The sequence below is a fragment of the Pyxicephalus adspersus genome, chromosome 8, assembly GCF_032062135.1.
Source record: "Pyxicephalus adspersus chromosome 8, UCB_Pads_2.0, whole genome shotgun sequence".
Taxonomy (NCBI): Eukaryota; Metazoa; Chordata; class Amphibia; order Anura; family Pyxicephalidae; genus Pyxicephalus; species Pyxicephalus adspersus.
This window is the reverse complement of record NC_092865.1, coordinates 18,727,099-18,753,432: the sequence shown is the minus strand read 5'-3', so window position 1 is coordinate 18,753,432 and position 26,334 is coordinate 18,727,099. Positions and strand designations below refer to the sequence as shown.

The 26,334-nt window shown below is 38.9% G+C and overlaps 1 protein-coding gene across 2 annotated transcripts in view; it reads right to left on the bottom strand.

Moving 5' to 3' along the window:
* The window catches only part of SHISAL2A (shisa like 2A), a 53,396-nt gene extending 27,776 nt beyond the window's left edge, over nt 1–25,620 (bottom strand). The window contains exons 1-2 of one of the 2 annotated variants that reach the window (XM_072419201.1): nt 25,238–25,620; nt 14,137–14,276 (exon numbers count right to left, since the gene is read on the bottom strand). In XM_072419201.1, coding sequence (XP_072275302.1) covers nt 14,137–14,276; nt 25,238–25,551 — 454 coding nt within the window. In that variant the 5' untranslated portion in view covers nt 25,552–25,620. The remainder of the gene's footprint in view (nt 1–14,136; nt 14,277–25,237) is intronic. The other variant, XM_072419202.1, reaches the window with a different exon arrangement.
* Nucleotides 25,621–26,334: the final 714 nt, after the last annotated feature.

The following is a 26,334-nucleotide window of genomic DNA, read 5'->3' as shown; positions in this document are numbered from 1 at the left end:
AGTTTATAAAAACCAATCAATATGCTGTATCTTTGGCCTTTAGGGCTTTGTGAGAATAATACATCAGTACAGAAAGTACATATAAAGTAAAAATAATATTTTTTTTTAAAGTTTTGGATTTGGAGTGGGAAGAGGTTAGAACCAGTGGTGGTTGGGAAGTTCCAATTTTAGTAAATTCCAACTTGGCTCAGAGCTGATCACCCCTCAGATCAGAACTCAATTCAAGTTCCAATCCGAAATTACTTTTTTGGCCATTAACAGGTGTAGTAGGGTTTAGCCAATATAATACATGGACTATGACACCTAATTCATTTAAAATAAAATAATTAAAAAATTAGTGTCTATTATGGAACAACATCCTGATAAACACAGCCCTACCTATGGTAGAGCTGATAGAGGGGGTAGTAAAGAGTTGCAAGAATACTTTACTATGGGTTTATCCATTTAAACTTATATCCTATATTTAATGTAGAGTGTAGCATAAAATGTTGGCGCTATATAAATCCTGTTTATTATTATTAATAATAATAATATTAATAATAACATCACATTTTAATTTAGATAGAAATCATCCAATATATTGGTGTCTATAATTATTAATGACCACATTGCATACATCATTCACAACCTTTCCCCTTCACAAAATGTAAATCTTAATTTAAAACACACATGATAATAAATACCTATATTAAGACAAAAAACTGAAATATTTTAAAAAGTTAAAAACTATTGTTGACTGTTACAAAATAAATGTCACATTGTAGACACAGATGTATTTAAGGGGGAGTTCTATAGGAGCTTGAACAAGGAAAAGATTTAGAAGAATAAGAATGGGAATAGGTACCATAGATAATGAGAAGCAATAGGGAAGAGAGAGGGAGAGACATAAAGGGAGGAGAGGTAGTGAATGGGGAAGGAATGGAACACCCACATGAGCCTAATGGATTGGCCAATACTGGAAAATGTTTAGTGTAACCTTACCAACCTTTTTACACTTAAGAAACCTTTGAAATAATTTTCAGGTTTTGAGTAACCCTTCAAATAATGTTTTAGGTCTTGGGAAACCTCTGCTTAGTTGGGTCAGTGGGGAAAAAAGCCTCCTAAATTAGTGGCCAGTGAAAATAATGCCCCCTTGACTAGGATACCAGCTTTATAGACTAAAAACATCTTTAGGCTGACAGTTAGGTTTTAGTATGTCTACTGCTTCCTCACGCCCAGAACTGCCTCCTTGTGGCAGTCCCATAGCGAATGAATAGGGGTAGCAGTGAGCAATACTAGTACCACTCACTGCTTCCAGCTGTTACATATGCAGAGCCTGGTTCCTTAAGAACAATCCCTGCCATGTGAGTCCTCAGGCAACTGGCAAGGTGCCACCCCTGGGGAACCACCGAAATTGCTCAATGTAGAGTCAGGAGTGAACCTGATCTTGGAGTGATACAGCTGGTCCTACCAAGTGGTGTTGGCCCCCAAACTGTGTAGGCATCATCAAATGAGAGGTCAATCAGCCACAGTTTAAGGAACCCCTAGCAATCTCTGGAAAACCTGGGATTCCAAGGAACCTGATTAAAAATGGTCAGTATAACCTCCTCCAACTCTATCAGTAAATAATAAAGCAAATTAGCTGGACATCGTGATATCAATTATGGTAGTTCCCGAAACCAGTATGAGTTTATAAAAACCAATCAATATGCTGTATCTTTGGCCTTTAGGGCTTTGTGAGAATAATACATCAGTACAGTTACCATTTAGCTACTAATCCTTACGTGGGAAGCGATGATGAAAGAACCCTTGGATGGAACACCTGCTCCAGGAAAAAACAGCGTAGACGCAAACCTGTTTTTACATCAGTGACTCAGAGTACCAGAACACACTTCTGCCTTCCCAGAACCACTTGACCTGACAGTCCTGACTCACATAAACACCAGATACATATAATGAAATGGTTGGTCAAGTGGCAATTTGGCCTGACCTTGGAAAATTGTATCAAGCTGCAGCTTTTTCTTTTCTATATCATCATCAATTTTTTTTCTTTAACCATTTTCTAATCAGAATCGCAGCAGTTTGCAGGTATTGCATTTTTTTAATGAGGTTAGGGTTAATTTATTCACTTATTAATTCAGTTTAGCTTCTGCATCAACTCAGCCCCCGACAATCCAGTATACCACTGCTGACAACGTTGTAAAAGGAAAAAAAAGGTATCATTAAATTTTTAAGATACAGTCATTTATTTTTGAGTCTATTATCTCCTTCCTTTTGTGTTTTGTGCTGGTGATATGTATGGGTGACGGAATAGACTAATTGTTCTACAAATTTATTTCAGAAGTAATGATGTTGCCAAATATAGAGAACAATGCTGAAGTCTTTTTATGGTACCAGTATCTTGTCCTATGTTTGATACGTACATCAAACAAAACACTGACAGGCTGAGCCTAGAGGTGTATTATATACATATTATCTCTGCTGGGAAGAGAATGACTTGCTCTTTACAAGAACGTATTTTTAAACTGATAATTAGGGTTGTCATGTAAATCCATTAAAGCAGCACTAACAAGTAGTTATCATATATAAACTATATGAAATGCATAGTAGATTGTTATTTCACTGAATCTGGATGTTCATTGAGAAAATAGGATATACACAAGATATACACTGTTATATACATAGCCAAAAGACACCATGCTTATGGGGGGCAGAGTTATGATCTGGGGTGCCTGTGGGGGCAGTGTTATGATCTGGAGTGCCTGTGGGGGCAGTATTATGATCTGGGCTACCTTTGAGAGCAGAGTTATGGTCTGGGGTACCTGTGGGGGCAAAGTTATGATCTGGGGTGCCTGTGAGGGCAGTGTTATGATCTGGGGTACCTTTGAGGGCAGAGTTATGATATGGGGTGCCTGTGGGGGCAGTGTTTTGATCTGTGGTACCTTTGGGGGCAGTGTTATGATCTGGGGTTCCTTTGGGGCAGTGTTATGATCTGGAGTGCCTGTGGGGGCAGTGTTATGATCTGGAGTGCCTGTGGGGGCAGTGTTATGATCTGGCGTGCCTGTGGGGTGCAGTATTATGATCTCGGGTAATTTTGAGGGCAGAGTTATGGTCTAGGGTACCTGTGGGGGCAGAGTTATGATCTGGGGTGCCAGTGGGGGCAGTGTTGTGATCTGGGGTACCTTTGAGGGCAGAGTTATTATATGGGGTGCCAGTGGGGGCAGTGTTATGATCTGGGGTACCTTTGGGGGCAGTGTTGTGATCTGGGGTGCCTGTGGGGGCAGTGTTATGATCTGGGGTTCCTTTGGGGCAGTGTTATGATCTGGAGTGCCTTTGAGAGCAGTGTTATGATCCGGAGTGCCTGTGCGGGCAGTGTTATGTTCTGGGGTGCCTGTGGGGTGCAGTGTTACGATCTGGGGTGCCTGTGGGGGAAGTGTTATGATCCGGGGTGCCTGTGGGGGCGGTGCTATGATCTGCGGTGCCTTTGAGGGCCTCGTTATGATCTGGGGTGCCTGTGAGGGTGGTTTTATGATCTGGGGTTGCTTCAATTGGTAAGGTCTAGGCTCAGCAACATTATGGGCCCACAACTGGCTATCTGAATGTACTGAATGACCAGGTTTTTCCATCAATGGATTTTTTCTTCCTTGATGGCATAGGCATATTCCAGAATGACAATGCTAGGATTCATCAGACTAAAATTGTGAAAGAGTGGTTCGGGGAAAATGAGATAACATTTTCACACATTAAATGGCCACTAAAGAGTCCAGACCTTAATCCTTTTGCACACACAGGACTTGATTTTTGAAAACACTCCAAGTCTGGAGATGATAGACTATCATGGAAGAACCTGAGTGAACCAGAAAACCTGCAATAGATTACTTAAAAACCATTTGCTATTAGTCAGCAAATGTTTTCAGTCCTGGACCAGATTCATTCCAGGTTTGCTGGATAACCCAGGTTCTGTCATGATACTCTATCTTCTCAAGTCCTGGAGAGTTTCCATAAATCAGGCCCATATTGTAGGCATGGTCGATTATAATACATAGTACATTAGCAAACTAAAATTCAGTTAGGGTTTAAGCAAGTGTAATCCCCATTAGACAGCCAAACTTTAGATTTTAGGTGGAGTTTGGCTTTTTCATGCAACATTGACCCTAAGATCAATGGACCTACTGGAACTTTAGTATATGAAATTGAAGGTTATATATCATGCTTTTATTTATTCGCTGGGCCATCAGAACACTCATTTTAGTTTTCATTTTAAACCTTGTATAACTGTGTAAACGTAATTAAAATAAACAAACTGTGCACAAAGCGTAATAATAGTAATGGCAGCTACATACGTGAATCTTACAGAAACATTTCTCTCTAAACCCAATATTTCTAGAGGAAGTTTGTTTTATCCCCCCCCCCCATCAAGGTTTGTTGACCAAGTAAAGAAATTGGCAGTTGAAGGATAGATTGTGTACCAGTCATAATATTTCATTTCCATTGCCACAAAACAATACTAATTCCCTTTTAAAAATGTGATGTCTTGTTTTAGTTAATAGTACTTGAGATGATTTTTAGAAAGGTAAAGAATAGCAGAAACATCCCTGAGGCTACAAAACAAAAGCTCAGATACAAAAGCTTGATCACAGGAACCAAAGCAAAAAGTTTCTTCTTTCTATGCTATGGGCAGCAGCTCGTGTGTACAGCCAAACAAGAAAATAGGTGGTGTGATTGTCACTGTGACAAAAATGCAGACAGCATAGCCTTTTTTATAGGGGATCTAACCTTTATTCTCTTATTATGTTTTTGTCTGAAAGGGGTAGACATAGCAAGATTCCAAAATCAAATAGTGTTTTTTTATGTAGTTGTGCTTTAAAGAATCCCCACCAGAAGAAAAAATATGTCACAATTCTAAATGCTAGCTGCCACTCTGGCTTCAATATTTACAGTCACTGACCTTAAACAAGCATGCAACCAATAAATCAGTATTCCTCCCTATTCCATGTAAGAGCCAAAAAGTGTCAAAGGCAAAGGATCAGCATGTTTCAGGTAACTAGATTTTTTTTTAAGAAGGACATAAACCTTTTATTTGTAATTTCTCGTAATTTATAAAATATATATATTATGCTCCCCTACGGTATTGGCTAGGATATTAATAAATATTATGAATATATTTTTATTGTAATTGTCCCCGGGTTACATACAAGAAAAGGACTGTAGGTTTGTTCTTAAGTTGAATTTGTATGTAAGTCGGAACAAATACATTTTTTTTAATAAGTGCAATTAGGACAGATGTTTGTCTCAACATATTATTAGGCAGCTTGGTGTCAGTTACTGTATAAAATCCTCATTGTGAGCTAATCACAAACCAAACAAAAAAAAATCTTTATGACGTCTAGACATTCATTAACTTCTGTGCTTTTATATGCAAAAAGAAACAACTGTAGAGATTGTCTTGGTCATTAATGAGTTACAAGAGGCTGCAGAAAGATCTCAGCCCCCTAAGATCATCCACAACCTCAGCTGTGGATTAGCAAAAGTTTTCTTCTGCAAGTCATGCAAACCACCCCCTTCAGCCTCCATTCTGCACACATTCCCGTTCGTATCTCGGGGGCATCTGTATGTCAGATGTCCTTAACACAGGGACTACCTGTATACTGTATATACTTCACAAACATTTTCTGCTCAGTACAATGACTTTAATAGTTTATTACAGTGGTTACCAACCTTTCGGACCTCACGGACCACTAAATTCATCATTTTAAATCCGGCAGGGTGTAGTAGAAGCGAGTGCGCATGCGCCAAGTCCAGAATCCGGACCGTGCATGCCCGGGGAGTTGTGTGTCACTCAAAGGGGAAGAAACTTCCCCCAGAGTGACATGATAATGCCAGAACCCGTCCACTCTCCCACGGCAGGCTCAGACCTGCTTGCTAAACTTCCTGGGGGGATAGTAGCGCAGGGCTGTGGACACAACAAGAGTTGTATCCATACGGGGACATGATCAGCTATGTAGTGAGTGTGCCAGGGAAGGGGATTGTGTGAGGGTAATTGCATGTGTATGTGTAATGACAAGGGTAATTTTTCTGTGGCCCGCTGGTGGTCCACAAGAAAATTTTGACTGACACCAATGATCTGTTTGGTGATCTTTTTGACCACTGGTTGGCGACCACTGGTTTAATACATTGACTTAGAGTAGGGGTGTCAAACTCAAAAACACAGAGGCACGAAATTAAAAACTTAGACCAAGTTGCGGTCCAAACTTAAAATTTATTGAAAAAACAATTATTCTCAATAAGAAGAAATAGGAACACATGAGAAGAGCATGCAGTAATATGCAGTGGATTGATGTAAATTAATCAATCCACTGCATATTACTGCATGCCCTTCTCATGTGTTCCTATTTCTTCTTATTGAGATGAATTGTTTTACTTTGCCACAGAATGCAATGTGAAACCAAATGAATTGCTGCATTCATTTGGTTTCACATTGCATTCTCTGGCACAGTAAAAAAATATATAATATAGCAATAGCTCTATGATAATTCCTGATAATAATAATCCTGATAAATCCTTATTATTGCGTTAACCTGTCAGTATAAACTCCGTGGGGTCTGCGTATAGGCTGCTGCTCAATAGACACGGCATCACTTGCGTCTATAAAATGCAGGGCCACGCATAGGCAGAGAGGCCGCTGGTCTAGAGACATGAGTGATGCTGGGATATGTAGTAGAGGCATTGTACTGGGGTCTATAGAACAGCAGCTTAAAATGGATTGCAGCTGGCCGGCTGTTACTATGGATTGCAGTAGCTGCGGGCCAGCTGCAATTCCTATTAAGAATTTTTTGGGGGGCCAAAAAAAAGGATGTGTCAGGCCAAATTTGGCCCGCGGTCCAGAGCTTGACACCCCTGACTTAGAGTAAGTGAACTGACCATCATGTCTGATTTCATTTTAGACTAGTCTTGCTCAAACATTTTACTCCTGAGGAAACCTTAAAAGGTCTTAGGGAACCCCTGAGAAGTAAATGGGAAATGCCTCCCCTACAGTGGTGGTCAGAATGTTAACCCAGCCTTTCCTGACCTTTTTAACTCTTTGAAACAACTTTCAGGTTTTCAGAGAACCTCTTCCTATAATTATAGATTTTTATCTAACTTTTATCTAACTTTTATCTTTTATCTAACTTTTATCCACAGCTCACAGTACAGTAGTAGTAGTGGTGGTCAGCGGGAAGAATGTATCTTGCCGGTTAGACAATTACCCTTATAGATCATTGGTGTCAGTTAAACTTAGAGAGACTCATACTTTGCTCATTGCTCAAGGGACCCCTAGAAACCTCTGGAGGGTCTCTAGGATTATAAACATTGTGCTATGCTATATAGACAGCTATGGTGTTAAAAAGATCAATGGTGTCATGCATGTGTCTTCACGAAGTGGATTTTTTCTAAACTGGAACTATGCAGGCACTTCATCAAAAAGAAGGACAGCCAGCCACAGCTCAATGAACCCCCTGCAACTTCTAGAAGAACCCTAGGCTTCCACAAGACCTTTGTTGAGGATGGCCGGCTTAGACTATACCTGCATGAATAGTATGGGATATCCAATGTGGTAGAATCAATAATGTAATTTGGAAGATTCATAGCTTTTCATTCATAGTTTTTTTTGTTTGGGATCCTGGAACTAATGGGTGGGTCAGCCACTCCATCCCACTTCCAATCCAGGAAATGAGGATTGCTGAGAAGCACCTGGCTGATGCTAAAAAGGAGCGTGCCTTTGATACTGGGGAGAGTTGCATCCTAAAGCCAGGTGTGGCTCCGGCAGAATGGCTATGTGAAGCCTATATGCTGAAAGAAGGTCTCCACAGTTTAGGTCTGGTAGACCAGCGGCTCCATAGAGAGTGTCAAAGAGCCAGGAGGCTAAAATCTGTTTATTTTTAGGAAAAAACCTGGAGTTGTGTTTTTGAAGTATTATATGAATAAAAGTGAGCAAAGGGCCCTTAAATTGAAACAGAAGTTTCAAATACCTATCCATTGCAAGTACATTTGATGCTAATCCCCCACACCAAACACTAAAGATCCTAACAAAATGTTGTGGACAGAGCCAAGCATCATCAAGTATTCCCCCCACACACTTTGCTCTAATGTATTTTAGCCTTTTAGGTGAAGCACAATAAAACTGGAGAGGAGTGGGGTTGATGGGGCATGACTAAATGCTTTTTAAAAAATCAACTCATCAGTGTACAGATTGAGTTATGTTCTGTAGAGAGTGGATGGGCCCCTGTCTTGACTAAGACATAAGCCTTGGGAAGAAGCATTAGGCAGCATCATTTTCTTGTTCTTGGTCAGTAGTATTGCCAGCCACCCAACTGGTCTTTTTAAAAGATTTGCAGTCCTGGCAATTAGGTTTCCTCTAAAGTTAATCTGAGCTTTGCCATAAACAACAGGTTCACAACTACAGAAGCATATATTTCCCTTCCACCCCCTCCATTGCTCTATTCAGCCACTGGGAATAAATGGAAATATCTGCCTGGTCCAGGGTTGTGACATGGGGGAGTTATATGCTCCTTTTATAGCAATTATCTTTGCTTACCATTATGAATGCAGCAGCAGTGCACAAAGAAGGGCAAGTGTATGCTGCTGGGGATAATGGGGTTCAAGTAATCTTGTTCCTTTTGAATAAATGGGTATGCATGTGTTTACATTAAAATAATTCTCTATGGAGATGTAATCCAAAGAATACCAATAGGGGACACCGGTGCATCCTAAATGTATTTTATTAGCTTCCAGTAATGCTGTATACAAAACGATTCAGTATTGAAGAGGTCAAAACAGCAATAAAAGCCAACTGGGATTATGCATATGTTCCAAGTAAACATACTGAGGAGATAGCAGAAGGTGCAGAATGATGATGATTTAACAGTGTACTGTTTCTGTTCCAATCAGTGGCCTATCCAATGTTCCTGACCGAAATATCCTGCTACATTGGAGGTGAAGGATGTGGCTGTGCCATATGGCAGAGGCAACAGGACCAAAAGACTGGTTGCACTGATTTACCAATCCTTTGTAATGTAAAACAGTTCCCATATATCCTAGATTGTAAGCTTTTCTGGACAGGGTTCTCTCCTCCTCCTGTGTAACTGTCTGTATCTGTCTGTTATTTGCAACCCCTATTTAATGTACTGCTCTGCAATATATATTGGCGCTATATAAATCCTGTTTAATATTATTAATAATAATAATAATAATCTGTTTTACCTCTGTATTTTGCTTCTTGCCTAAAGCTTGACTTTGAATAAAACATTAAATTGCCTGTTGCTGCTTTTGTTGTACTCTAAAGTCTTGTTTTCTGCAGACAAGCATTTTACTCCACACTGCCTATAACTTCATTTTTATTTTTTAACAGGAAAGAGATTTGAGATTGAACTCTGCGGTGTGCACAAGCCTAGGAGCACCAAGACACTGATTGCATTTGCATGTAGAATAAACAAGACAACACGGTTCCCAAAACAGATGTACTTTGGGAAGATAACAGCCTAACAAAGTACAGCAGATGAGGGCAAGTCGGCTCCCGCCTGTATAGAAGTAATGCATATCAAAAGCCTCAATGCCTGCATCACACTTCATCTGCGGTAGGATTATAAGAGCAAAACACTGAGCAATGTCAGGATGTATTATGTACAAACAGAAACATCAAAGAACCCATTCCAATAGATTTTAGGACCACAAAAATGTATTTTGTAAGCATTTATATTTAATTCTTTTAAAGCTGAACTTCAGACAGACTTCAAATTATATCATCTACAGTTAAAAAAATAATTAAATGTATTTTAAATGCAACTGTACTGCACAGAGGAACTCTGACAAATAAAAATAGGGCAAGTATTAGGAGCCAATCAGGCTCTCCTACAGTGCACATGTGCTGACACCTAACATATGGACATAAGGAGAGAGCATGATGAGAGAAAATTTTGGTGGTCCACAGCTGTTGCTGGTGCACCCCCAGCGAGGTCAGGAGAAGGACCCTGCTTTGGGGGGGCGCACCGGCCAGAGCCGCAGACCATGTCCCCTATAGGGAACGCAGGCTCAGTGAAGTGGGCGAGTTGTCTCTGGACACAACCTGCCCACTTTGAGCCTGCGATGGTGGAGTGGGCTGGTTCTGGCATCATGATGTCACTATGGGGGAAGTTTCTTCCCCTTTGAGTGTCACCTGGCTCTTCGTCCTTGCACATTCTGGAGCCGGTAAATTTAGTGGTCCGTGGGTCCGAAAAGATTGGCGACCACTGCTCTGAGCAATGTGCCACATGGATCTGAAGCAGTTGTGTAGTTTGTTTAAAGTGAAAATTTAATTAAAGCATGGTAACGCACCTAAAAATGTTTGCCATATACAGTACCTCTACATATGGGATATAATATAAGACTTTTTTGAGCTTTATGTAAAATAGCTAGTAAGGACAGCAGAAAACAATGGCATGGACTATAGTTAGGGACTTCCACATTTTGTGGACATCAGAGCAGCCTTATGCTACTTTTTCCATGGACACCTGTATTAAAGACTGCTATTACTGTTCACCTTCAAAATATGCTAGTTTCTTGGATCTCTCTGTCTATAATACTTTAAAGTCAATGTCCTGGAAAGAAAATTGAGCAAGTAAAGCCAGAACCACTGATCTGCAAACTTGTTCTAGGTCATGGCTCAAAAACCAAATGCCATTGGATCAGCAAGACAGTCTTGCAACAAAAAGTAGAGATCAGCAACTACAAAACCAGGTTTTCGTCAAAAGAAATGTATAATTCTTTGTACAGATTTTTTTTATATTCAACAAAATTCTAATATTTGTATAAGGTAAAAAAAAAATATGAAAATTGAAAAATTCCATGGCCAGACAACCTTTTCAAATGCATTAGTCTATCTGCCTTTCTATTGAAATTGAGTGTTATAAATCAGAAATAACTAATGGAAATTCATTTTTTCTGATCTAGTCAATTGCAAAGGCAGCATGGAGGGGGTTACACGTGTCCCCTAAGCCACCACGTTGCCCTCTCAGTTATAATCTGGAAGAACAAAACACAAAGTTATTGTTATATGAAGCTAAAATAAAGCACTGAACCAGCTATTGGCCTTGGAAATCACCTAAAATTTCATTAGGGAGAGCAGAAGAAGAAATAGGTCAGTTCCCCTTCTGCTTTCATAATGGATTAAAAAAAAGGACATTTGTTTGCTCCTTGTCACTTAGAACACTTTGTCACGGCACATTTTGACTGCAATGTTAAATTGACATTTGCTCTCATTAATGCTTTCTCCAGCAGTGAAAATCTATGGCAGCTGGCCAAACTGCCTTTTGTAAACAGCTTAGATCTCTAATTGACTTCATAATGCTAATATATCTCAGTTAAGAGACATCAGATTATTTTTTAAATTGCAGTTTATATTAATAATTTGGGCCTCATTGAGTTGATATTTGAAATTCAAGTGCATATGTCATCTTGACTTATTAAAGAACAAGTTATTGTGCAAAATGGTAAGATTTTACATATGCACATGGCTAGATTGGTAAAATCAAACTGTCTTGAAAGGACAATCCTTCCACCCATTAAAACCAATTCATTGCCTGTTCTGCACTGCTCCATACATCTGTTAGGGCCAGTGGGTTTAGGACCCCTTTATGACATGCAGTAAAGTGCAGCATTGTACCACATGCTCAGCTGTACCCCAACTGCTCCTATTACCTGTATAGGAGTGTTTACACACAGTTACATTTTAATTTGGTTGTAGTGGGGATGCTGCATTGTTCTTGGAAGCAAAATAATGCTTCTGTGGTTGCTTTTCCTCCTCTAGATGAAAAACTTCACCACTGCAAAAATAAGGGCGACATGTTCAAATGCATTGACCTGTGGCGCTGGACATTCAAGTACTGCATCCTGGGCATTTCCCAATGGCAGAGAAAAAGCAGGGTGTGAATGCTATGTCAGTAAGTGACTGGGTGTTATTTTTTCAAGAAAACCTATCAATAAATTAACAATGTGACAAAGTGTTTTTGAAGCAGATCTTTATAGGTTTTAATGCTTTAAAGGTCTCTCTTCTGTTGTCCCATATAATTATTATTAACTAGTATTTATATAGCGCTTACATATTACACAGTGCTGTACAAAGTCCATAGTCATACCGCTAGCTGTCCCTCAAACCGACTCACAATCTAATGTCCCTACCATAGTCATATGTCTTTTTTAGAGTCCAAGGTCATTTTTTTAGGGAAGCCAATTTCCATGTTTTTGGAATGTGGGAGAAAACTTGGAGTACCCGGGGGAAACCTACACAAACACTGGGAGAACATTACTACTGGACTGAATGGTGCTCACAAGTTGTTAGGCAACACATGGCATCAAATGACCAACCTAAACCTTGCCATGTATGATATGGAATGCCAGATGTTCTATACTGCAAGTCCTAAACTGAACACTTACAAATCTTTAAACATTTAGAAATGCTCATTGTGCCATTCCGCACTTATAATCGTGGGAACAAGAAAATTTGGCCCATAATCATATTCAAATCTTATCCTGTTCTGCCCGGGCCTCATCATTGTATGAAGCCCACTGTGTTATGAATATGGTCAACTTTGCTTATAAATCCTATTATATGATGTGTTATGTCTTTATGAGGAAGCATTGAAAAATGAAACACAGAATAATAATTCCTGATTATTATGGTCAAGTTGTATCTAAACTGTATTCCTATTTTGGTGGATGAAGCATTGTAGAGCTTTCTAATTGGGCATATGTGCTGATATTTTTTAATGTATTTATATGATTGTGATATATATATATATTTTGTGGGAATTAGCTGGACAAATGGTAGGCAACTAGCAGGACTGGATGCCATATCAGGGTTTCATTGCAAAAAAAACAACAAAAATCATCCCAAGAGGAAGGCTTAACGTCAGCTGGGTAAAAATCAAACACACAAGCAGATATCTTCAGCTGTCCCATGTCTATACCAGTCCATTTTCCCATATGCAGAAAAACTAGTCACCTTGTCTGAAGAGTCTTGTCTCTCTCTCTCTTTCTGTGGAACACTGTGGAGCTGAATGCTCTCAAGCCCTCTCCATTAGGGTATTTTCTTCTTCCTCACACAGAGCCCCCTGTCTATGTCTCCAGATCTGTCTGTGTCTCCAGCACAGTCACTCCCACAGGCCACCTGCCTGTGTCCCTAGCACATCCCTCACACGAAGCACCTATCTGTGTCTCCAGAACATCCCTCACACAGAGCACCTGTCTGTGTCTCCAGCACATCACATCCACTGACTGAGCTCCTAGCTCTATATTACCCTGTTTCCCCTATGATAAGGCACTGTCTTATATTTTTTGGGGGGTGGCTTATTTGATGGGGATGCCTTATCATCGGGGAAACACGGTATATCTCCACCCTCAGTGCTTCCTCATCAATTATCTCCCAGGTGAGAGTCTTGCACCTGCTACTTCCCATAGGATAGGAATCCTGTGCAAATATCTCTACTCTCTAGTACCTTTCCTGCTGGTTGCCTACATAATATATATAAATAATTATATATATATATATATATATACAGAGAGAGAGAAAGAGAGAGAGATTCTTAACAGTTGTGTGAAAGTACTGATAAAGTCTTGGTCAATTCTGTATATAAACAAGTATGAACATTTACAGATCTAATAATATTAAAATTAAAATAGGGAACACAAAACATTTTCAAATAATACATGAAAAAAACTTTATGATAACAATAAAATGTGTGCTTTCAATGGCTAGTGCAGGGAGTCAGATGAACTAAAGAGTAGAGCAAGCTGCTGGATTGTGCTAATAAATCATAATAAGCAAGCGATATCCCTGCTGAGTTGGCTTAAATGTAAACTCTATTAAATAGCTAAACACAATGCTGAAATACATACACAAGAGTGGTTTTGCCTGCTGAAAGGTTTCTATTCATGAGATTTGCACAGCTTTTGTAGTTTTTGGGTTTACATATACTTTAACATTTACTATGAAACCCCTTAGTGAGTATTTATGATCAAGTGATAAGTTCTTGAATTGAGTGTATGTTCTTTCATAGAAAAATACAATTTACAACTGTCCTAGTCTTTCCAAGCAGAGATACGGAAGGGTTTTATATCCCAAAAATGGAATTATTGTCATCTCACCTGCTGACTGTAGGCTCAGCCCCATTTCCAGCTTGTTGTGTGGCTTGTTACTGATGAACAGATAGCAGAGGACACAGACGGTGATAATAAATGCCAACAGGACCACAGCAGCTATGGATAAGCCCACCAGTGCTCCCACACTGCGGAGACAAAAAAACATACATTCCATGACTAGCAGTCTATTAAATTACTATATAAATATAAAACTATAATAATAAATATTTTCATAATTCAAGTAAACATAATAGTTGGTATGTTAAACCTTTTGCTGGCCAAAAAGTAAACTTCGAAAGGGTTCCATTACCCACTGGGGTTCTCTGTGACCCTGGCAGAGATCTTTGTTTGCCAGTCTTGGCGTTACTGGGTTGCTTTCTGCTGACAGGGCCAAATCGAATGTTCAACACATCTATCGCATCTCTACAAGCCAATTTTGAAAGCTGGTAGATTTGCTCCCAATATTTGTTTATACCTGACTTAGCATTTTACTGAATAAGGCTTATGTAGTCACCTGGTAATAACAGAAAGGTCTTCTAAGCTGTTTCACAGTTTACCAAGACAATATTCTTAATTTGGAGCAATGAGACAAGAAAAGCCACTAGATGTCACTTTCCAGGATTGTTTGCTTCTATTGTATACTTGTAAATATTAATTACCTGTTATCATACAGTACATGAATAGATAGCACCTGTCTCTGCTAGCTGGGTGAGAAACCCCAGACTGGAGGACTATGTGCTATATATAAGGATTGTTGCGGGAACTACTTTGGAACACATGGCTACCTGTACAGAAGTGTTTGCTGCAGGTGGACATATGGGATCTCCCAGACCAGAGGAAGAAACTAACGGACAAGTGTGCCATATTCTTCAAGGGGGATTATTGATGCCCATGTCTTCTGTGTCATATTAGGTCTGATTCTGATCAAAGAGTTATATCTAACACATTTGTTAGTGTTATCTGCACAGTGCTGAAAAGATAAAGATCTGTGTAATTGTGTGAAAGTGATTCACCTTATAATACTTTTAGGTGAATCTATCTTTATTGAAGTTTATATACAGCTATCAGTACACTGAATAGGTGTAGACCCCTCTTGGTCTGGGAGTTTAGTTAGAATTAGTGCAGCGCTCCTTAAACAGAATAGGATAGAGCCAGGTTAGGCAACCGACGGCCCATAGGGAGATAGAGGTCCAGTTGCAGCAGCAGGATAGAAAATCCTTAGGGACTGAGTGGCAGAGCAGATAGGCTAATACTGAGTTCCAGTGTCCCATCGCTGACTTCTGCATCATTAACATTTACTATATAAACATATTGTTATTTCTATTCTGTGTGTACAGATATATTTTAATGCTGTTATGGTATGCTGGGTGCAATTGTCACTCTGTTCCCAAACCGCATTTAGATTACTGGGTAATTTCCCAGGAAAGGAATCTCCTCTGCTCTCATAGGTCCTATCCTGGGTGGAGGCGCTGCCAAACCCGTTAACGAATCCACTCTTCCACATAGCGAAGACTTTAGTTCTCCCGCTAGTACTATAGCCTGTTTGGAGTGGGTCATCTCATATAACCCTCCAAAAACACTTGGTTAGGATGTTTTGCAAAAACATTTGTATGCAAGTTGTAAAACCGTGCTTCTATATCTGGAAACTGTATCCGTTTTATGAACCAGTAGTTTTAAAGATACAGTTTTATACAAGAGCAGAAAAAAAGTAAGGAAGTAGAAACTATAACAACTTTGATTCAGTTTTACTTAAGTTAATATGATTAAACTGATAGTTTTTTTATCTCATTTTTTAATAATTATACATTAATATTCATTTTACAAATACAGGATGTGCCCATATTACTGAATTTAGTCAGAGCACAGCAAGAGGTTACACTTTAGACTCTCTCTAATTAAACTCTCTATTCCATGTCTGCTTGGGTTGAGTGCAGAAGAAGCATTAGGAATATTAGACCTCCTAGCAGATAAGGAAGGCAAACAAGTAGAGCCTAGAAAACGTTTGAAAAGATCCCAAGGGTTCTAACTTCTGCCTGAAACCACTGAATATTTATAATGATACAATTTGTTTTAGTTTTATAAATATGAATTACTGCAATATTTTGCATTCTCATATGCAAAATACTACAATAATTTAAATTTATATGACTAAATAAATTGTATAATTCCAAATGTAAAGTACTGCCCATTATAAATTATAGTGGCTTTGAGTGTACCCCTGAAACTCTAAACCTCAAAAGTTCTGGGCGGCACGGTGGCTCAGTGGTTAGCACTCTTGCCTTTGCAGCACTAGGTCCCAGGTTAAAATCCCGGCCAGTGCACTATCTGCATGGAGTTTGCTGGTTCGCCTGTGTGGGTTTCCTCCTACATCCCCCAAAAGCATGCACTAAGGTTAATTGGCTTCCCCCAAAACTGACCTTAGATTGTGGTTATGACTGTGGTAGGGACATTAGATTGTGAGCTCCTTTGGGGGACGGTTAGTGTCATACTATAGACTATAGACTATGACTAATGACTTTGTAATATGATGGTGCTATGTAAATACTGTCTAATATTAATGTTAAAGTCTGGATGACTTGGTAAAGATATAACACGCTAACTTCAATGCATCTCAATCCTGCTGCATTTTTGAAACAGAATGTTGGAGTCATCAGTGGCTGCAATCGCTGGAGAGGCTGCAAACCCCCAATCACTTGTGTCAGTAGATTGGATAAAACCCCCCTACTATACATATTTACACAAGCCACCCTTCTGGCAACCAGAACTGGCAATTTGTGAACTGTTATTTAGATAATAAAGAGACATTTATATACAGTTAGACTCTGTAATGCTATAGTATAATGGAAATTTCTTTTTTTGTGCCTTTCCTAATAAGTTATTTTATCAGACCATGAACACTTTTATTGCACATAGACACGCTCATTTCACCAGAGCTGAGAAAATACATATATTATTGGATAATGTGTAAATATCAGAGCATGAAACGAAGAGGGGTGATCATAGACCATGGTTAATAACACATTTCAAAACTATAACCACCTACATTCCTCATTTAAAGGGATTTTCCCACATTTGAAACCAAATCCTTATGTCCCAACATTTTTCTAAAATATAGGCTTCAATTAGAAAAATATAAAATTTAATTTATTATTCTACAATAAATCTTTTACCTAACCATGTGTTATTCTGAAAAGCTGATAGGTAGGTGCTTAAAGCACTTGTGGGTTTACCCAATCATTTGGATTAATAACTCATGGTCCACATAATTGGGGATGCATTCTTTGCAAACATATTTTGTGTTAAAAGGTATCGCTCAGTCTCATCTCAAAGAGTTTGTAAGTATGCCAAGCTTTCTTTACCCAGTGCACCAGGTCACAACTACAATCACCATTTTTTTCTGCTCTGTTATGTTTTTTACCTATTTTCAGGTACTATGACAAGTGATAAACGAGGGTGAGGATGATGAAAAGGTATGAAGAAATGTCCATATTTTGTCCAGACCCACATTTTGCCACAGTTTAATTTACATGTTGCCATAATGTCTCTTTATGGGTGCTCCAGGTAAATTGGAACCCTAGAAATGTCCCTGCTCGGCATACCATGGTGGAACATGAATTATTCATGCAATGGGCCTGATTTATTAAAGCTCTCCAAGGCTGGAGAAGATACATTTTAATCAGTGGAGCTGGGTGATCCAGCAAACCTAGAATGAATCTGGTCCAGGATTTAAAACATTTGCTAACAAATAGCAAATGACTTCCATTTCAGGTTTGCCGAATCACCCAGCTTCACTGATGAAATTATGAGAGTGTATTCTCTCCAGCCTTGGAGAGCTTTCATAAATCAGGTTTGATGTTCCTGCCTCTAGCATTCCTGCGAAAATCTCCTCGAACTTCCGATGGGTCTGCGAAATTCGGCGAACCGATTTCGCGGACCCATTGGAAGTTCCAGGAAATCAGTACAGGAGGATTTCCAGGGCTGCATTCATTCATGCAGCCCTGGGAATCCTCCTGTGTGCCATCCCTGGGCACTAGAGATTAACTTCTAGTGGCCGGGAATCGCAGTGGATTTCTATGGCACTAAAGGTTAATTAAACTCTAGTGGCCGGGGATTGTAGTGTATTTCCAGGGCAGTAGAGGTTAACTTTATGCAGCCCTGGGAATCCTCCTGTTTCCTTTCCTCAGCCAATCAGAGAGCACTACAGGTTTTGAATGGGGAGACTTGTCCCCATTTACCTTCACACTGAGCTGACCAATTAATGCAGCCACGATTTTTTTTTTAATTAAAATTCAATCTCGATCAGCAAATTTACACCAGCCGTTCTCGCTTACAATTTCAGTAAACGAGAACGGCTGAATTTTACCGAATCGTTTTAAAAACTCGTTCGCTCATCCCTATTCATAAGTACATTTGCCTTGAAGTATAAAAATAATGAAGTGTTGACTTGCTGCTATGTTCCCTGCTATGTCCTTGCTACAGAAATTAGTAAAAACAAATCTATAGTGTTACTAATATTAAACAATGGCTTATCCCTTCCTAGAAACTAGGACAGCCAAGAAACATTTCACAGACCTGTATCAGTAACAGAAAGGAAGTTCAGAAAACTGTCATTATGCTTTCATTGGTTTGTTTTGATTATATATATATATATATATATATATATTTATTAAACCTTCAATGTGTGATGGAGAAAAACCTTTAAAGAAACCCCCGTAACACTGTAATCTTCATCTGAATTTTCTTTACTCACGCAGAATACTGATTGCTTTTATAGCGATAATGTAAACTAGAGGATTCCATTTGCTCACATTTTATGCAATTACACTGCAATAGAATAGAAAAGTATAAAGGGTTCCTTGGAACTTCAAGCTATTACCTACATTTATTCAGGAACTGCAAGTGCAGTAAATGGGACTGTTGGAAGCGACAAATTGACATGTGTATGATTGGCAGCACAGTTGGTTTAGTGGCTAGCACTTATCTTTGCAGCACTACGTCCCAGGTTTAAATCTCAATCTGGATACTAACTGCAAGGAGATTGTATATTCTCATATGTTAGCATGGATTTCCTCTGGGCACTCCGGTTTCATCCTCAAACATGCCGTTAGGGTAATTGACTTCCCCTCAGAATTGACAGTGGATTGTGTTAATGTTAATTCATCAATCAATGTTTATTATTAATCAAAATATGTCTATGGTAAGGACATTAGATTTTGAGCCCCCTTGAGAGACAGCTAGTGACATGACTATTGACTCCGTAAAGCGCTGCGTAATATGTCGGTGCTATACAAATAAATAAATCATTGGGCCATATCATGTGTTATAGGACCTTGTGATTTGAAGTTACATTTCTGTAATAGATGGTAAACTTTGCCAGTTGGAAAAACATTGCATTGATTCCAGTTATTTATACTGCTGTATGAACCATCGTTTCAGACACTGATAACTCTCATCTGTTTCTCTACCTTAAGATAGTGAGATGATTCCAGACAAAATAAGTGTCTGTTTCTGATAACTGCAAGCAGTAATTAGATATCTAGTTATTTCCCATGTGTATCTTACAACAGAGATTTGGGGAAGGAGAGCAAAATTGTTTATGGAGTAATATTTTAAATTAAATTCTGTGCAACTAGGGAAACATCACAAATCCAGCAAGTATTGTCTTCTATCTAAAAGTTGACTTTAACTTGAGGAAGCAGTGGCCTGTTTCAGCCAATCTGAACCCATGGCAAAATGATCTGTGAGTGTATTTTTGTAGATCCCAAAAGTCTCACCTGACTAACCAATTTCTAGATCAGCCTTTCTTAAGCTGTTTAACCCTTGAAATAACTTTTGGGTTTTAGGAAACTCCTACTACAATTACTATATGCATTGACGCAGTATATTAGCATGGTGGCCAGTGAGAAGAAATCCTCTTGCACTACTGGCCAGTAGGAAGATTGTCACCATTACAGCCGAAAAAAAAATTTGTGTCACCTAAACTGATCTGAGAGGTTCAAATTGCTCATGGCTCAAGGAACCCCTAGCAACTTCTAAAGATTCCTAGGGTCCCATGAAACCCTGGATGAGAAGCACTGCTGTGGTGAAATTGCCTGTGTTGGAACATTTTACATAATCCATTACACCTGAACTAATCGAACGTTAAGGATGCCTCCACTGGTATAAATATCTACACTTCCACAACCCAGGCATGCATGTTCATTCACAAATCGGTTGGTGATAAATTTCAATTCTATTGCAGTGGTTGTCAACCTTCTAGATCTATGAGGCCTCAAATGTGACCCCTAATATCACAATCAGTAAAGCTATGTTGGTGCAGCTTTTTACGAATGTTTGGCCAATTTGCAGTCAGTGGATGCAGGATGAGATGGGGTCAAGGGATATGCGAGAGAGAGATCTGTCTCTGAGGATGTGCATGCCTAAAACAAACCAAGGGTATGGCAGAGAACAACCAGAGACAAGAAGAGACATCAGGAGGCACCATTCTTGGAGCTGAAGTTGTACAATGGAGCCAAAGTCAGAACCCTGAACAACCAGGCCCCCATTCACTCCCACATGGAGTAAAAGCTGACATTTGCAGTGTGATAACTTTGGAGTGGAGATTTAGGGTCTGGTTTATTAAAGCTCTCCAAGGCTGGAGAGGATACACTTTCATCAGTGAAGCTGGGTGATCCAGCCAACCTGGAATTTATTTCATTCAAATTTATTTGCTATGTTTGCTATGAAAATGTTTTGAATCCTGGACCAGATCCATTTCAGGTTTTCTGGATCACCCAGCTTCACTGATGAAAGTGTATCCTCTGTAGCCTTGGAGAGCTTTATTAAATCAGAGCCCTACATTCTTGTAAATACTCAACTGTGATTTCTTTAAAATAACTTTTTAAAAAACTTTGTTCCCACACCAAATTAAGTATTATGTTGTTACATTCAAGTGACGCTTTCAGTACCTTAAGAAGTTTGTGTGAAGAAACACCTGACATCTTTCTTCAGTCCAGTGACTTTGGCTAGGCTATGAAACCAAGCTAAGTCTTCTTTAATCCATGCATTGATATACTTGTTACATATAAACCTGTTACTTTCTTTAAATATTCCAAACACTTTTTGTTATTGTAACAAGTTTCTTTTTACTAATGAGACTTCAGTAAAATGATCAGTGGGTTGATTGTTGTGAGTTACCAAATCATTATTACACCTTGCAATGCCAGATAAACCAGACACCTATTTATAAAGAGTGACAATCTGAAATTCAGATGACCACTTTTTTGTCCTCCACAGTCTTGATTACCTCTTTTATAGCTTCATATTTATAAAAATGAGATTTTGTTCCTTGGTGATTAGAATTGCAAATGTAGCAACCAACATAACGTATTTACACCAAAGTGGTAATCAGGAACTCCATTTACTTGTGTGAAGCAGCTGATTGCCATATTTGAACGCTGTCATTTCACTTTCCGTACAGCCGCATATGTTACTTTCCAAAAGTGATAATTGCAGAAAAAGTGGTAAAGACAAGTTGTTTGAATCAAATATACCCTTATTACCACTATTTCCTATGGGGATCACTACTATCAAGTGGTAATCTCCAAAAGCCTTTAAAAAGTGGCAACTAGTGTTGGTTGGATAGTTCTGATTCAGAGTCTATTCCAGCTTGATTGGAAATAATTAAAGAGGGTGACACCCTTCCTCCATAGTATGTTTGATTATAAGCCAGCCCCAAATTAAATTAAATGGAAAAAGTGGCAAAGACTGGGGTTTTGTTGTCAAAATGTATGATTTTACCATTTAAATGTACAATCAATAATCAAAAATATTCAAATTCAAATATATTCATTAAAAAAAGAACATCTCCATTGAATTGGTCATGGGGATGATGCATGTCAACTATAAATAAATAGCTAGGAAAAGCTCCATAAGCTGAAAACCTCAAATCCGACGCGTTTCGCCAATAGGCTTTTTCAAGGGATATAACGGGAGTGTAATGTAGTTTTTGGAAAGAGTATAATTTTGGGGGCAAGTAGAAGAAAACCAGACACTGCCCTTACAAAAGGTGATCATAGAGTGATTGGTTAGCCATTTTCTCCTAAATGATTCATATGCTAAGCATTAGATGGTTACTGGTATCAAACAATGGCTTTGGGAGCTACTAGCACTTTCATTGTCCTGCTGAGTCCAAACAGTCAGTTTGCTCCCACATGCGGGAGTGGGAATCCAGCACAACATTACACTTGTAAAAAGAGATGTCCCACCAGATCTGGAGTTTGGTCGTTAGTTGCACACACTTCCTAATCTGTTAGCACTCACCACTTCTTGTTGCATCGTGATTGCAACGTTTTTCTGCTTATGGAGCTTTTCCTAGCTGTTTATGTATAGTTGACAGGCATCATTCTCATGACCATTTCAGTGGCAATGTCCTTTTTCTTATGAATGTATTTGAATTTGAATCCAATTGATTATTGATTGTATATTTGTTTAATATTTCAATACAATCATACATTTTGCCTACAAAAGCCCAGTCTTTTCCACTTTTTCCATTTCCATTACAGCTTGGACTGGAGCTATTCTGCCCAATTTGTAACCTGGTATTTGAGCAATTCAAGTTCTGATCCAACATGACTGTGACAGCTGTCTGGTGGCCAGATTGGCTGAGCCGTGCCACATGTTAATATCAGTGCTTGAATTTCCTATCAACGTTTTTGTGTTCCAAGTCCCTCTAGTGTTAATAAAAAAAATGTTGTAAAACAGTAAAATTACCAAAAATACATGAACTGGCAATCATTCCTAAATGTGACAATCATGTCAGTGGATATGAACAAGGAGATCTGAAAAGGGAACTTTCTTTGACCTGCTGGATAAAAGAAACAAAAGGTGGGCATCTTGTTTCTTGTTAAAGCACAGTTTCTAGAATGTTTTACCATTGGTAAATCCTATAAGATAACTTTTAGGTCTTCAGGGATCCCTGCTATATTTACTATATCCACAGTACATTAGTGTGGTGATCAGTGTGAAGAATTCCTCTTACATTGCTGTCCATTGGGAAGAACACCGCCCTTACAGACATCCAAAAAGAACATCGGAATCTGTTAAACTGACCTGAGATATCCAAACTTCTCATGGCTCATAGAATCTAGCAACCTCTGGAGAAATGCTGGTTGAAAAACACTAAGTTAAAGCTTAGATTAGGATGGGTTAAACAGACTTAATCACCCTTTAATAAGCTCAGCACCAATCTGGAACCCAACAAACATGCTGCACAAACCAATCCAAGCATAGATTCTATTCATATACAGATCCAGTGAACTCAGGTGACCACTGTAGTCAGGAGCTACTGACTTATGCATTAGATAGTATAGAAAAGGTTGTAGAAATTCTAATAATAGAACAATATGTTCATAAAACTTATATCAGATGTTATTAGAGAATGCATGCTTCCTGCATAGCATTTTAAACTATGCAATATATATTGTACTCATCATTTTGCTTTGGTAGCAGTGTCCTGGCATTTAGTTCAGGCAATGAAAGGATTAAGTACGCTGGGCCACAAACATTTGCTGCCAAAAGAAATTATGTGATAATTAGAGCAACAATTTAAAGATTAAAATGGCTTAGAAGATACTTTCAGGAGGGTTTTCTAGCCAAGAACTTAAGCATGCGACACATGGGGAGTAGCCAGATGGTTGGTCAGGGCGTTAAGTGGTAAAATTTTGGATACATTTGCACCTCCATGCTGTGCTTTGTTGAAATGTTTTATATGTGCTGACATTTGTCCCTATGGAAGGTGCATTTTGATAAAAACTGACCCTATGCAGGAAGCAGGACTTTTTTTAGGCACAAATGGTGTCAACAAAGCTTGGGTTTTGGGTTAAGGCAATAATTTAAATATTATGTGTTAAGACGGAGGGTCAGCTGGGCTTTGATTGGCAAGAATAGGAATAACTGCATTGCTGTAGGAACAGTTTATTGCTTGCAGAGTGAGCAATACTTCACCAGTTTTTCCCACTTTTGACAGCAAAGCCAACAGTGACTACATCAATAGCTCTGAATCTAACTTTGCACTGAGCATTGGTCTGTACAGTACACCTTACACTTTTATGAGATAAGAAGGAGGGACACTTGTAGCGCATGTATGCAAAGAACACCCCTCCAGCCATGCCTCCCCCCCCCCCCAGTCTGACGAACCACAAATAATGAATACTCGTAAAACGTTTGCCCCCTTTTAACCTCCGCTTTGCCTTGATATTGACTTTTATAAATACCAAGTGCAATTAGTGAGTTGGATTGAATGTTTAGTCCGGGATAAATCCCATGGAAAGTGCATTCATAGTGTTGTAAAAGTCAGACCAAAAAGATGGACAATTGAGGAGGAAAGAGGGACATGGAAATATGGTTACAAGGACAAACCCTCAGGGTATGGAGACAGTTGGAATCATCTACGCTATATTAGTATTAAGCATTTTTTTTATACACAGTAAACACTTATATGAAAACTAGTAAGGCTCCTTTAAATTTAACTGCCCCAAGGGAATTAAAGATGATTTGCTCTGGGGTGCAAGACATTTTTTTTTGCATATGTGTTCCTGGGAAAAGGATGGTTTACATATGGTTACAGAACATTTTTGTTTTATTTTTAATCAATAAGTTTGCCATAAGACATATAGAAAACAATGATCTTCTTTAAATGTTATATCACTGAGACGTGCAAACAAAAATGTTAGGAGTTACATTTAAGCAACCAGTAAGTCAAATCACAAAGTTCTAACTAAAACCACACACAGCACTCAGAAATACAACTCATCTGTAATGTGACAATTACATAGAGGCAACTGAGCTTGCCCACATACTCTACTCAGAATAATCCATGACAAATTATAACACAAAAACATAATCAACATGTAACTTTTAGGTGAATCTATCACATGAAATGCAAGATCACAAGCAAATGAGCAATCAAAAGAAGGAAACATCACACATCCAAAAATGTTAGTATTACCCTGGGAGAATAAATCATCCCATTTTATAAAATGTTTTGATTTTCTGTAACGTCAAAGGCTATTTCTTAGTAACAGATGTTTAACTCTTTGCATTATGAAACTCCGTAAATTAGACTTACCTTAACCACCACATGTAACTGTGCTCATATGGGAAAAAACTATTAGGATCATCACAGCAATACTTTAAGTCCTTAAATCCACAGCAGTATATAGCCCCCAGGTCACTGCCGGCTATGGGACAACTAAATGCCCCTACTAACATTTTGTCCCCATTGGTGTAGCTGGAGCACTCTGCACTCATAGTCCTGGCCACTTTTCCCAGCAAACAATGCCAAAAGACCCTGGAAATGCCAGTGTGTGGCAGGGGGATCCTGTCACCACCATCCCATGGAGTATAAGAGTATTGGTAGAGTCTACAGGAGAACCAAGACATGAGACCTTCACAGCAGCATCTTCAGCATCCCTCTGCTCTCATCAGGACCACGACTCGGATTCTCAGCCTTTTGTTGATGCTTGTTGGCCAATGGTGTCTTTCTGTCTCCATCTGCTGGTGATGAGAAGTTTGCTATTAGATATTGCTTTCACACTCAATTCAACTCCTACAGCGAAGTGTGATTATTTTATAGCTTATAGAAAAAAGTGAGGCTTTATCTACACCGACCACTTAATGCAAATTACGTAATGCAAATGGGCATATGGTAAACCTAATAGCTGCAAAAGAATCCAGATGTGACAGGAATGCAAACTGGAGGTATTTTATTTACTGGAGGTAGGTTATTTAAGCAAATGTTAGAACAGGAAAAATGTTCAAGTCAAAGCCTTTTCCAATGTGGAATGACAGCTTTCATATTTTTATGACTGACTCATTTGAAATCACCCCGAAGGTCTAGTACACACAAGAAAATCCAATGCCTGATAGATAATTGATCAGTCGGAATTTCCAAAACATGACGTCACGCCTCCAGGATATTGTCTTTTTTTCAATTTTTTTTGGTTGGAAAGTGATCAGAATTCTGATTTGACCTATAGATCTGTGTGATTACAAATATAAAAATAAGAAAAGAAAAGGGACTTTTAAGTCATCATGTTCAACTACATAATAATGGGATCCTGGCGAGCTGTCTTTTGGAAGGGATTGTAGTTCTGATGTTATCAGGTGGTTAAACTTATCTCAATTAAGTTCCTGAAGTAGTGGACTATGTCTATGAAACCCATC